This window comes from Pinus tabuliformis, chromosome 4_2, assembly GCF_031772625.1.
Source record: "Pinus tabuliformis cultivar Carrire ecotype Pingquan chromosome 4_2, CPIR1, whole genome shotgun sequence".
NCBI lineage: Eukaryota > Viridiplantae > Streptophyta > Pinopsida > Pinales > Pinaceae > Pinus > Pinus tabuliformis.
The window spans coordinates 1,057,897,416-1,057,912,466 of NC_142304.1; the positions used below are offsets into that span (position 1 = coordinate 1,057,897,416).

Here is a 15,051-nt window from a genome sequence, read left to right on the forward strand (position 1 = left end):
GCTCACAAGCTCCTAGTAACTGTTGAATGTCTGAGTTGAATGGATAAAACTCCCTCAACTATATCCGTCCACCACGTCATACATTATCGCCATTTTCCCTCAGTGACTTCCGTCCACCATGTCATACAATATCACCATGTTCGACTGATACTAATCTGTTAAGGACGTTGCTTAACTGATTCTATTTGTATTACCAGGGCATCCTAACATCTGATGGATCGTTTTAAACCATACAAAGAAATGACCCTACACATGTATAAAGCAACATATTACTTAATTAATCAACCCAAAGGATGTTCAATCTAATGACGAATGAAAAAGGTGATACGATGTCTGAACATCTACAGTGTGTTCTGCACAAGGAAAACATCACAGCAATGTTGCCCGTGACAAACACAAGAGTTCCATTTTTCCCATTATGGAATTTTCATTACACAAAATTGTTCAGAAAATTGTACGCATCAGTCGACCAATCACACTAAATGTTCTTTCAGCAATCTTTCCAAGCTGAATGTTTGTAAGCTACTACTCTCTGCTTCTAAACAAGAAAATGGTAGTGTTCAAAGTAAGGGGTGTGGCAAAGACTTAAAAGAGTAAATATAATGGTATGCAGTGTTACAGACTTCTCACAGTAAATATTACCGTGTTCACTTTAAACGGTCCTGTAGAGCTTTCGCCACCTTTGGTCTTTATAAAGTAAGAATCTTGATCACAGTCTTCTGTTCATGACCTACACCATACAATTAAAAAGAAATATATTATAGCATGATACTGAACATTTACCCAACTAAATACCCGTGTAAAATAATAATCATCAACACGTCCAGCAACTAGAATTACATCCAATTTATGGTATAGTTTGTTCTAGGCATTCCAAAAAAATGTAGAAATAATGCATCTTCAATGGCTTAAATGGTTGACTTTACCTCTGTTACAAGAGGCATGACATGCTCTTCCCACTCACTGGCCCATTTTGCAGCTGATCCAGTTGCAAGAGCCCCTCTTCTTAGCGAACTCAGTAAATCACATGAGCTTGGAAACCCCTTAAATAATTCCTGCACAATGTCGAAAAAACCATATCTATTTTATGTGAGACACTATCTTGTCGAAATGGAAAGAATATCCCATTTTTCACCTGATAGAAAAAATCAACATAATTCTTATAACAAATCCATATGAAAAAGCCTATAACAAAAAGAATTGGCTAATAAAGAGGATTGGGTGCAAATTTCAGAATTAAATTCTTAAATTTTAAATGATGCCAAACCTGTAGTGTCTAGACCACCGTCCTACTAACCCTGCCATACATTTTGCCAACACAGATTCTTATCCATAGCACCTCAGTCCAAAGGTAAAAGGCCTCTTGATATGGCATGGGAATATTGTGTCCGGGTGGTTCCAGATGATGACTGTTGACCACAGTTTGTCAACAGTCCGAGAGAGAAGTGTACAAGTGGAGAAATTTTTTCAAAGATTAAATTCATCAGTTTGTAAACCCAATTTTTGAAAAGTCTATTGTAAATGATGTTAGTATGCCCATTTAATTATGTAACGACGCTTAGGTAATCCTACAAATTTTTGCAAAGTATTTCATCCTACGAATTTCTTTTACCTCTCCGAATTATGTGTTTGTAAATTCACATAATCGGCAGAGTTTTTCTTCCAGCTATAACCCCAAAGCTAGGGTGGGATTCTTTGGCAATGTCTTAGGTGAGTCCTAGTGTTGATCAAGTCTATTGTAAAAGTGTGTTTATGAATAATTTTAATGCATGATCCCTCATAATTAGAACACCATGGCTAAATTATTTTATTGTAAGCACACTTGGTTTCATGTTAGATCATATTGTGTCGCAGAATTGGATAATGCCTTGAGGGTTTGGTCTCAATGTGTATTTCCCCTTCTAAGGGTTGAATTAAATTGTAATATCTTGAAGTAAGAAATATTTTAGGTCCTTCGCAATGAGACACCATGTCTAAAATATTTGAGGGTGAAAAAATAATTAAATCCCTTTTAGAATCAATCAATTAATTTTTCTGGCGAAATTAATTAAAAACCCTTTGCCAACATACCAGAAACTATAGGTGGTTTATCACCCGGTTTCCCCAAGTGGGCGGGTTCTCTATACTTTCCTGATGTTATGTAATGTTCTATTTTCTATCGAGTAATAGAATGGGTTCTACCTTAGCTTACAAAAAAATAAAAAAACCCTATGCCAACAACTTAACTAATTTTGAGTCAAAATATAATTATAGAGAAATTAATTTCTCTCCAAGTGGAAAATAATAAAAAAATTCGTGAGGCAAAAAAGAATCAATTTTTGGAGGTCCACCACCAAGGGAAAAATGAATTTTTTTATTATTTTAAGAAAATTTGAGCCCTTGGACCTTAGTGGTTAAGTCAAACTCAATTTTTTGAGGAAATTAATCCAAAATATTAATTTTTAGATTAATGAAAAATGGTTTTTAAGATAAATTCGAATTTTTCCTCAAAAAATAAAACTAGAGCGTAGAGATTAAAAGAAGATCAAGTTATTTTCGACGGACAAGATTAACTTGACGAGGATCAAACCAACTAGTTGTTATTTTCCACTTGGAAGGGTTTTCTCTATATAAGGAAGCTATCTAGCTTCTATTTCCCATCTTTGGGTGGAACAATTTTCAATTGATGTACTGAATTTCTACTCTGCTGGAATTATTTTTCTCATAATAGAAAGACTTTGGGGTTTTAGTTCGTGGTGTTCTTCTATCTACTGATACGTGGTATGTACTAATTTATTTGTTTATACTCTATATTATACGAAATATTGCAATTGTTATTTCATTTGTCAGTGATAAGAAGAAACTGTTATTGAAACGCTTTTGTCTCCCAAGATGCTTCTTTTGGTAAGTCCTTCCACTTGATTAGGTGTTCTTTGATTACTCGTGATCGCAGCTTCTTTTCCCTGATGGAGATGATACCTTCTGGCTCTAGAATAACCCTTCCTTTGTCATTTAAAGTCGAAAGTGTTGTTTGCGCTGATTGATATTCACCAAGTGCACTTTTAAGGCAGGATACATGGAAAATGTCATGAACGTGACTTTTGTCGGGAAGGCTTAAACTGTATGCTACTTGGCTGATCTTTTTGTTGATCTGGTAGGGTCCATAAAACCTTGGTGCCAATTTTTTTCCCCTTTGTTTTAAGGAAAATTGCTTGTAAGGTTGGAGTTTAACAAATACCCAATCTCCAACTTCAAATTCCCTCTTGGTTCTATTTCGGTCAACTTGCTGCTTCATACGATTCCTTGCATTATTTAGATTTTCTTTTAGAGTTTGGACGACTTTTTGGGTTTCTTCTAACTGGTTTTTAACAGCTGCAAGCTTCATCTCGATGATAGAAAATTCCTTCCATTTCAGAGGTTCGTAACTGTACAAAGCTTGAAATGGAGTCATTTTTGCTGACGTGTGGTAAGTGGAATTATACCACCATTCAGCGAGTTGTAACCACTGAACCCACTTATTTTCTTTGTCAGTGGCACAACATAAGTAGGCTTCTAAACATTTATTGACAATCTTTGTTTGGCCATCCGTTTGAGGATGGTAAGCTGAACTCATGTTGAGGTAGGATCCTATATGCTTGAAGAATTCCTTCCAAAACTTACCCTTAATTGGCATCTCTATCACTCACAATGACCTTGCGAAATCCATGTAATTTGTAAACTTTTTTGCAAAATATCTCAGCGATTTTTTTTGCTCAGTGCGATTTCCTCATTGCAATAAAGTGAGCATACTTGGTGAGTCTGTCGACTACTACAAGAATTTTATCCTTACCATCAGACATAGGTAAACCTTCAATAAATTCCATTGATATTTCCTCCCATTTCTGATTCAGGATGTTTAAGGGATGATGTCGACAGAGTGTCCTAATATTTTCATTTTTATTCCTCTAGCATTTATCGCATTCTGCTACATATTTTTTAATATCATTACTCATTCCCTTCCAAAAGAATGATTGGCGTGCATTATAGTAGGTTTTAAAGAATCCTACATGTCCGGTTGACAATGAATCATGCAACTCTTTGAGAACCTTGGTTTTAAATTTGGAATTTGCATTCAGATAAATTCTTCCTTTGTACCATAGAATATCGTTTTTCCATTCAAATTTTGAATTCTGAACAAGATGATTGATTATAGCACTTGTTTTTGGATCTTTTGCATATTCACTTCGAATCTCATTAAGCCATTCAGGAACAACCACTGAAACTGCAAGTAACGATGGTTCTTCGTCTTTCCTTGACAAAGCATTAGCTACTACGTTATCTTTCCCTTTCTTGTGTAATATATCCATGTCAAAGGTAGCGATTTTTTCTATACATTTTTGTTGTTCTGTAGATAGTGTTTTCCACTGGAAGAGATGCTGAAGACTATTATGATCTGTTCGTATTAAGAACTTACTTCCCAAGAGATATTGTCTCCATTTGGCTAATGCATACATAATAGCAAGCATTTCCTTGTTGTATATAGACTTGAGACATTCTTGCTTATTGAGCTTCCTGCTTTCAAACGTGATTTAGTGACCATTTTGCATTAGTACTGCTCTTATGCCAAAACCTGAAGCATCACATTCAATTGCAAATGGTTTTGAGAAGTCTGTAGTTGCCAATACATGGGCATTATACATAACTTCTTTCAAGTCTTCAAAACATTTTCTACTTCATCATTCCATCAAAATGAGTTCTTCTTTAAAAGGTTCAATAGGGGTGTGATTATATGGGTATAGTTTTCAATAAATCTTCGACAATGCCCAGTCAATCCTAAAAATCCTCTTAGCTTGGAGATATTAACTGGACCATTCCCTTATAGCCTTGATCTTATTAGGATCTACTTCTTTCCTTGGATGTTATGTGTCCGAGATATTCTACTTCTTCCTTCTCAAAAGTGCATTTGGACTTCTTGGCATAGAACTGATGTTTTTCTAATACAGTAAGAACTTGTTCCAAATGTTGTAGGTGCTCCTTCCATGTTTTACTATAAATTAGAATGTCATCAAAGAATACTAACACAAACTTCCTTAGATATGGATGGAATAGCTCGTTCATAGTAGCTTGGAATGTTTTCAGTGCATTGGTTAAACCAAAAGGCATTACTTTAAACTTGTAATGACCCACATGTGTTCAGAACGCAACTTTTGCTACATCTTCCAAACCTTATTCTGATTTGGTAATACCCTGACCTTAAGTCCAATTTTGAGAAATATTTAGCCACACGTAGTTCACCCAACATTTCATCAAAACCATTACATTGTTCTTCTTGATATGTCCTTTTAATTTTAATGCTTGGGGCTGTGATATACTTGTCATAGCCGATAATGATGTGGAATGCTCTCATCATTTGGTTCTGGAGAAAACTGTGGGGAATCTTCGATTTCTTCTATGTCCGATTCATCATTGTCTGAATCATTAGTTGCTTCACATTTATACAAGTTTTGGGTCTCTTTTCCTTTATCACATCTGTGTTTCGGGTCCCATTTTTCTCCACAACGTCTGCAGTTACCTTCTTTCATTCTTTGCATTTCCAAATTAGTTTTGTCCCCTTCACGAAGATGTGGTGGAACATATTTTTTGTTATCCATGTTCGTAGCTTGAGAAAATCTTCGTCTCGAATATACTCCTTCAACCTTCGGCCACTACATTTTTTTGTGTTTCTTCTCAGCAGCTTTTGCCTTATGTCTGGCTACTTCTATAGAAGTGATGTCATGAAGCTCAAGCTCAGCCTAGAGATGGGATTTAAGTCCCGTGGTGTACAATTGAATGAGACGAGTTTATAATAATCCACATACTCGCATAGCTAAAGTTTCCCATTGTCGAGTGTATTCATCCACATCTCCTTTTTGTTGCAACCCAGTGAGTGTTGAGAAGAACTCTTCTTCCTTGACACCTTGGAACCTTTTAAAGAACACATTTTTGAATTTCCTTCAACTGATAGCAAGCGTCGTCCTTTTTTCACCACATATACCAATTATATGCTTCGCCTTCCATTTGCATGGAAGCATCCCTGATCTTTTCGTCATCATTGTCAATACTGTAAATCTCAAAACATTTTTCTGTTTTATTGGACCAAGCAATGCTACATTTTTCGTTACCGTCAAATTTAGATAGCTCAAGTTTTCCGCTTTGTTGATATGTAGTTATCGACGGAGCGAAGAAGGGGTATTTGATTTGATGGATTGCAGAGCTACCTATTTTGAAAATACGTGTTACTATTTTCTTGATTACGCGTGGAAGATGTCTTTGGAGACTCGAGCTTCTCATGTGAGTCTGACGAGTTTGATGAATATGGAGAATTGAAATGTTGAGTAGCTTCATTATTTTGGGGTATTTGATCGGGTGTAATCTTCATCCTGTCACAAATACAGGTCAACATCACCATTGCTTGATCCACCGTAACTGAAATATTTCTCTGATCATTTTTAAACTCATTCTTGTTTTGCTCAAGTTGACTCTCTATTCTCTTTGTTGTGTCCTGGAGCCATAGTTTTTAAAACCGGCCTAGCTAACAAGTTACCAGTCTAACCGGCCGATCAACAGGGCCACCAGTTGGAACTAGCTGAAAAACCTGGTTAAGGAGGCTATTTGGCGAGAATTTGGCCCTAACTGGTCCTAACCGGTCGGTTTAGGATGGAACCGGCCGGTTTGCCCTAACTATCCTAACCGGTCGGTTTAGGACGGAACTAGCCAGTTTGCGGTTCCATCCTAAATGGGTCGGTTACCTGCCATGCCCGCTTAGGACCCACAGAGCGGCTTTTCCAAGGTAGTTTAGGGGTTTTGGACGGGAAGTAAGGGTACTTTCCCTCCAAAAACACCCTCTCCAAGCCTTTGAGAGGCCCCTCTCCCTCTCATTTGTCTCACACATCTCATTTGGAGTGTTTGTGAGTTTGATTGGGAGCTTGGAGAGTGTTGAGATTTTGCTGGAGTAGTCATCTTGGAGTTGGAGTTTGAGCTATTTTGAAGATAGTTTGTAGCTGTCAGTGGAGTCGACATCTTCAAGAGGAGGCTAAGGAAGCTAGTTTGCATTTCCAGGTAAGGATTTCACTTGAAAAATCCTGATTTCACTGTTGTCCATGAATTAAATATTTTTATGTGTTATAAATTTATAAACTTCTCACTTCTATCATCTATGCTATCAAATCTTTAATTCTATGCTATCAAATTTTGTAGCCTACATGTGCATTTGTTTTCCTAAATTTAGCTTTGGTTTTCCATGTTGCTTAGCTACAATTTTTTTTTTTAAATGGCATATTTCTTTGCAAATTGTAATTATTTCAAACAAACATGGCTTCAAAAGGAAAGGACAATGCATGGGCTCATTGTGATGTAATTGATGGAAAAATGATATGCAAATTATGCCATAAATCTATTGGAGGTGGGGGAATTCTTAGATTGAAACAACACTTGGCTGGGATAAAAGGCCAAGTAACACCATGTCGTGCACCAAATGCAGTGTTAGGTCCTATTAGGGTAGAATACATTTCCAAGTTTGAAAAATTTCATGAGGATAAGGCTAGGGAGAAGGTCATCCAAGATGACATTACAAGAGGGAATTATTAGAAGCCATGAAAGAGAGTGGGTATGATGATTACGAGATTCAAGACTCAACTTCTATCCCTTCCACCAATGACCACTTTCACTATGTTCATCCTTCTTGTGGCCAACCATCAAAAGGAACAAAGAGAACAAACATCCAAATTTTTTTCTCATCCTCTGCCAACGTTGCCTCTTCTAATCCCAATTCCTCCCAGCCAAGTCATCAACCCACTTGGATCAACATTGGAAAAAACAATGCAAAGAAACTTCTCATCAATACATTGCTAGCTATGTAACTGGATTTGTCCAAACCCCCTGTCGAATCCGAATGTTGTGAATCGGATACGATTCAACAAGAATTCGAATCCCAAAATAGGACTTGACGTGTTCGAATCCCGATTCCGGGATTCGAATCCCAAGAATATGACTTTTGCGGGTTAAAAACAATGAATTTGTAATATAGGTCCATATGTAATATAGGTCACCTTAATATACACAAAAGGTAAAATATATAGGAACAAAAACAGAATGCTGAATCACATGATGATGAAGGCTATTAGTGAAGAAATGGGATGCTTTAGGTCTCATTTCAAAAGCTTAATATGCTATTGTCAACATGATCAAGGTATATGTGCCCAATACATGGATGTTTCACACCAGACTAACCTAGATCTGACCATAAGAAATTCAGTCAATTTACTAGCCAAATATTTGTTGGACCAAACATGCTAGCATTGGCATTATGTAACCATTTTAGTGGTTGTGTCATATAATGTTAGTGTTATCATATGTGACCAATAAGGAACACTAGTTAGTGACAAGTTCCACGTTGTTAAACTGCCATAACTTCCTAAAGTTGCCATAAATATGTAATATGAGATGGCATATGTGAGAATGTGGTGTGCCTGTGACTTTATTGCCCAATTCACAAACAATTCATTAACATGGGATAAACACCAAGTTTTCCCTCACTGGAAAGAATTTCAATGCCAGAAGCACAATCAGCAAGTTTAAGTATGCAAAATGAGTGCCAAAATTAGGTTTAATAAGGAAATAATTGCGCCACAGCAGAGTTTTTCCAATAAATTGTAAATAACTTGCCACTAAAAATAGTTTCCGACTCCTTGGACCCTATCCAATCACTTTTTGTTTGCTTCTCGTTGTGTTTTGGCTGCTTTGAAGTTTGTACTAAATGAAAATGTTTGTCCATCAATCTTTATGCATAAAATTTGATTTGACTACATTGTAATCTCCATTGCAGAGGCCATTGGTTACTAATATTCTGTTTCTAGAGTTTTACCACTCAATGAATTTGTATCATTAATTAGAATTTGTGTAAGAAATATCTAATTTTTAATATATATATAACGAATCCTACGTGTCCAGTTTCGAGGGGTCAACGTGTCAAAATCCGACACTCGAATCCCCGAATCCTACAAATCCCAAATCCTTGTGTCAGGTGACTTAGATTGCTAGATGGTGGTATGATTCAGATATCCCATTTAATGTTGCTCGCTCACCTTATTACCAAGCCATGTGGGACTCTATTATAGCTGCAAGAAAGGACTTCAAAGGCCCTAGTATGCATGACTTGAGGGGAGCTCTTTTGCAAAAAGAGATATCTTCTATTGATGAGTATTTGGTTGAGTTTAAAGATTCATGGCTCAAAACAGGTTGTTTCATCATGTCAGATGGATGGACTGATGGAAAGAACCACACTATCATTAATTTCCTTGTTTCTTGCCCTCAAGAAACCATGTTTTTTAGATCAGTTGATGCATCTGATAAGGTGAAGGATGCAACCCTCCTATCTGAGCTTTTGGATGACATTATTCAAGAAGTTGGGGAGCAGAATGTTGTGCAGGTCATCACCGATAATGCCTTAAACTATGTTCTTGCTGGTAAGATGCTAGAATCCAAATATAAGACCATATTTTGGACTCCGTGTGTTGCACATTGCATAGACCTCATGCTTGAGGACATAGGCAAAGTGGAGTGGGTAAAAAAAATTGTAGAGCATGCCAAGTCTATTACAAAATACATTTACAACCACTCATGGGTATTGAGCCTAATGAGGAAAAACATTGGGGGCAATGAGCTTGTTAGGCCTGCAATTACGAGATTTGCAACTCACTTCCTCACGTTGTAATGTCTGAATGGTCAACATAAAAGCATGCAGAAAATGTTTTCTTCTGAAGAATGGTCTGAATCTCGGTGAACTTGTAGACAATATGGAAAAGACACAAAAAAGAAAGTGTTTGACAATTACTTTTGGAAAAGGTTTGTAGAGCTTGTGAAAATTACCGAGCCCCTTGTTAAGGTGCTAAGGATGGTGGATGGGGAAAAATTGACCATGGGCTACTTTTATGATGATATGGATCAGGCAAAGGAGAAGATACGAGCAGCTTACAAGGACAGGTTAGCTAAATATAGCCGTATACGGGAGATCATTCATAACAGATGGAACAATCAACTCCATCGTCCTGTACATGCAGTTGGGTATTTTTTGAACACAAAGTATCATTATAAAGATTGGCTAGGAGATCTGCATGATGGGGAGGTTAGAGCTGGATTGATTGATTGCTTGGAGCACATGGTCCCTACCCATGCAAACCAGTTGGAAATACATAGACAACTTATTGTTTTCACTATGGCAGGTGGTACCTTTGGCAAAACCTTGGCAAAAATGGCAAGAGATGTCGATCAACCAGGTAAGCAATTCCAATTTCCAATTTGTTTTTCTTTTCAAGTTAAAATTGTTTACGTTCTTTACTATTCAAATTATAAACTAAGTTACTAATTAATGTCTTTTTCTTTGTAGTACATTGGTGGGAGTCATTTGGTGACCATTGTCCTCAATTGCAAAGGTTTTCAATTAGAGTTCTTAGCCAAACTTGCATTGCTTCAGGTTGTGAGCGCAATTGGTTTGATTTTGAGCGCATACACACGAAAAATAGACTCTGTTTGGAACAAAAACAGTTAAATGATCTTGTTTTCGTGCAATACAACCTTCAACTGAGGAGGAACCAAATGATGAACAAAACACCTGATCTAGATCTCGTTGTGTTAGACGATATTGATCCAACATCAAAATGGGTGGAGGTGACTGAAGATCCTGTGTTTGAGGCTGATTTTGATATCGACATGTCTTTAGCGGGGGATGAAGCAGATTTTGTGGCGGCATCAGAACCAGGATCAGTAGCGGCATCAAGGAAAGGTAAAGAACCAATGGAAGGCACTAGTCGTATAGGTCGACAAACTTGTGCCTCCATTAGGTCCACTTTATTGTTATTAGTGGCATTGCTACTGAGGTTGCAGATCAGGCTGAGGCATCCTCAGACTCTGAACTAGATGATGTCTATGTAGCTCCCGATTATGATCCCGTGGCTAGTAGTGGTGATGAACTTGATGATTGATCATGTGTACGCTCTAGACTTGTAGTAGGCCAATGGCCTCACAGCTTGCAGTATTGTTTTTGGACTTTATAGGCCATTTAGAGCATCATTGCTTATGTATTTTGCTATTTTGTCGATGATATGTATTGCACTCGGTGCCATTTTGATATATTCACGTTTACATGGTATATAAATGAGCAAACTTTGCATATTTTGTCTCTATTGGCTTGGAATCATGGTTTTAAATATTAAAAATAGTTTTGTTTCATTAAAAATTAATTATTTAATGTATTTTTCTAAAACTGGTTCATTTAGACCAAACCAGTGCCAATTAGACTGCTTCCGATTGGTAAACCGGTTCATTAGGTGGACTGGTCTGGTCACCGGTTCCAGTTTTAAAAACATTCCCTGGAGTGCTTTGATTTTTTTGCCATGTTCGATCACCTTAGCCTCAAGATCTATCAATTTTTTATTGAAATTGACCATCGACATTGATGAAGACACCAATTGGGTCTGAGGTGGAGTATATTTATCCAAATTAATTCATTTTCTTAACTTTATCCTAATTTTTTTTAAATTCATTGAGTTATATATAGTTATAAACTATATAATAATTAATTGAATTATGTATAGTTATAAACTATATAATAATTAATTAAAGTTTAATTAACTGAACTTTATAACTATAGTTATCCTTCTTATATATAATCGTACGAACCTATCGTTCGTGGGAGAGGGGCGTTGGAAGTCGAAGGTGGAGGGCACGATGGCGGAAGTCAGAGTGGAGAGGGACGATGGAAGTCAGGGCAGAGGTTGACGTCGGGAGTTAAGGCAGACAGGGACAGTTCCGAAGAGATGGGTGACAGAACAACGTCGAGGTGGAGGGTCGATGGACGGAACAATGTCGGGGTGGAGGGTCGAGTGTCAGCGAGGGGTTAGGGAACAAGGTATAAGGAATAGCGATGGTGAGGGTGTGAGGGTGACGGGGGAAAGGGGGACAGGAAGACGGGACGGAGCACAGTGAATTGACGTGGACAGGGTGTGGAAGCGTTGTACAAATAGCGGCAGCAACGCGATCGTGGCTCTGATACCAAATGAAGCAAATAGACTCAGCATTAGACAACAATTATATATATTTTATTAATAAACTTCAATGATGATTTACAATGTGGGAGACCCTGGCTTAAATACAGCCCTGGGTGCCTCATGCTGAATGGGCCTTATATATCAACTTTTACATAACAGATCTAACAGTTATTTCAAGATTGATTAGAGATTTATAGGTACTCTAGCCCTTGGGCTCCAAGTTCATAGCCTATGGAGAAGGGTTGACCTTGTTTGAGCCCTACGCTTTCATTATGACAAATTACTTTGCAGGAGGGTTTTGTCCATTTATATTTTTCGAAATTATTCATCCATAATATTATTCAAAAAATTCTCTAAATTTTTATTTTATCTTGGGCTACAAAGAATTAAATTGCTAATGAGAGCTAATAATTCTTATTTTGTAAATATTGTACATTTGTAAATAAATTTAACCCTTGTTTTAATTTTGTAGCACTTGGGGTTTTGGGATTTTTTATTTTTTGTATATATTGGGGTTTTGGGAATTCTTTCTATTCATTTGTGCAGGTGATTCTTCAAGCCCTCAAAGAGATCAAATTATTTTGTGGAGGAACTAGCCCTAAGGCTAGGGTTTGAAGGGTTTCTTCTTCCAAGCAAGACGTTTAGCCTTTTTGAGCAAATTCATTGGGGTTTTGAGGTAGATCTAGGCCTAGGAAGGCAAGATCTACCCTCTAGCTACCCTCCAAACTCAACGTTCATCCAAGAGAGGAAAACATTGCGCCTACAACATAATATTTGGCATTTTTGCAGTGTTCCACGGGGACGCGTCCCCCAGGGTTGGGTGCGCGCACCCCTTGCACCCCACACACCTGGGATGGGGGGACGTCTGGGGAAACGTTTCCCCACATCCCCCTTTTTGGGAGACATGGGGAGACGTAAGGGGGGACGTTTCCCCAGTGTGGGGGATGCGACTCCCCAAAAGGGGGGCGCCCCCTCAAAATGGGCTATGCGTCCCCCCTTAAATTTGCTTGTAAACAATGATTAATGATAGGGGAAACCTAGTATTTGATCATATTGCCTACTAATGCTATGCAATTCATGGTAATGTTAAATTCTTAAAGTAAAAGTGACATTCTCCTTTATCTTTCATTTTCATCCTTTTACTTAAATTTTTAACATTACCATGAAATGACTCAGGATGTTTGAGAGTGGTTCCGACCTTGTTGGATTTCATATGGAGAAAGTAGAATTTTAGATCTCACTCAAAATCCAGCAAACTTAACAATTTTTCAGGGATTCAGGATTCGATGGATTGCAATGTTTCCATTGCATTTTATCATGTACAAGGGTATGGAATTAGTATTTAATCAAGAGCACCAAGCCCTCTGTGTACTTTAGAGTGACTTTTAGACTCATCACTCCACTGTTTTTGAGTTTAGTTATATCAATTTACTATTCCAGTCTTTAGATTTCAGTATCTATTATAGTCTATTTTTCTTAGTACTAATTAGATTCTAGAATGATCAATGATCAATTTTAATTTTAAATCAATTTACAATCTAGAGTGGTGAATGATGAATTTAATTTTTAAATCAATGTAGATTCTAGAATGGTGAATAATGAATGACGAATATGTATTAGAGTATTTCATTATTGAATCTCATGGTGTACGGATGAATCATGTATGTATTAGTAAGGATGATGAGTATGGATCAATATATTTCATTACTTAATTCAATTGTGTATGTATCATTGTATTTATGCTTTCATTATTGAATATGAATTTGAAATATATATATATATTAAAAAAAATTATATACCTCGACGTCCCCACACAATACTCCCACATGTCCCCCTTGTGCGTCTCCCCGCACCCGCGTCTCCCCGTCCTGGAGTCTTGGTGGAACATTGCATTTTTGTGGTGATTTTTGGCATTTGTGGCTAATTTGTGGGTGTTTGCAAGGGTCTGAGTTCCTTCTAAGGCCTCTAAGGCCTAGCAGTGGGCCTAACTAGGCCATTTTCCCCTAGTTGTGGCCTCTTTCTCCTCTGCGTCAGCCTTATCTCCCTTGTTTGAGTGAGATGCAACCCTTTTTAGGGCCTCCATCCCTATTTGCAGCCCTCAAACCCTCACGAAAACCTCTAGGAGGCTCATATTTGGGTGTCGCATCACTCTAGGAAGCCTTTCCCCCTCTGCCGCAAGCCTTTAGGGCTTTGATGTCAACCCTAGAGGGCTCTTTCCCTCTGTTGCAGGCCTTTAAGCCTCTTTCCCTTGATTCGTAGGCCATTTTTGGCCTTCTTTCCTTGTGTCGTAGGCCTTGAAGGCCTTCTCTACCCTGGTCGTGACCTTATCTAAGCCTTCTAGCCCTCGTTGTTGCCCTTCTTCTAACCCTAGCCTATCCCTTTAGCCCTCATCTCTGTCATCTCTTGGTTTGCATTAGTGTTTTGGCACTAACATTCTGGTTTGTATAAATTATGGTGTATATTTGCAACTACTCATTAAATTTTAATCAAAATCACAAGACAAACCTACTTAATTGCTCTGCGGAATTCAATTCACAATTTAGAACATCAATCATAAACATGAAATGAGAAATAACACACATGCACACAATATTTTTTTCAGAGAAAGAAATCTGCTAAAAACCCCTTTGCTTGCTTGCATTAATCTGATGAATAGAGATGTATTACAATTGCTTTGCTCAACTGAGCACAACCTACAAGTGAATAACCTATCTCCCTATTCACTGAGAAACCATGACCCAAACTTAGTCAATTTTTGCCTCTGCTTGAGCCCCTATTTCCTTGCATAATTCCTTGAGAAATTAGGCCCCTATTCTTTAGGAATTTCTCCAAAATGGATTGCACAATTCCCAAGGTTGATTATCTAACTGCATGCAACACTTGTACACTCGAGACTAGTCTACATCTGATGTTACACTTGTTGATTTAGGGTAGCATCGAATCTGCTCTAGGCCTCAAATTTTGCAGGGAGGCTTGGGCACATGCATTCCAAAGAACCCAAAAACCGTTT

At 37.7% G+C, this 15,051-nt stretch overlaps 1 protein-coding gene across 5 annotated transcripts in view; it reads right to left on the minus strand.

Annotated features, from left to right (window-relative positions):
- Positions 1 to 365: 365 nt before the first annotated feature.
- The window catches only part of LOC149173237 (UDP-glycosyltransferase TURAN-like), a 346,788-nt gene continuing 332,102 nt past the window's right edge, over positions 366 to 15,051 (minus strand). For all 5 annotated transcript variants that reach the window (XM_089424539.1, XM_089424537.1, XM_089424540.1 and 2 more), the window contains 2 exons: positions 927 to 1,055; positions 366 to 730 (listed from right to left, as the gene is read on the minus strand). In XM_089424539.1, coding sequence (XP_089280665.1) covers positions 710 to 730; positions 927 to 1,055 — 150 coding nt within the window. In that variant the 3' untranslated portion in view covers positions 366 to 709. The remainder of the gene's footprint in view (positions 731 to 926; positions 1,056 to 15,051) is intronic.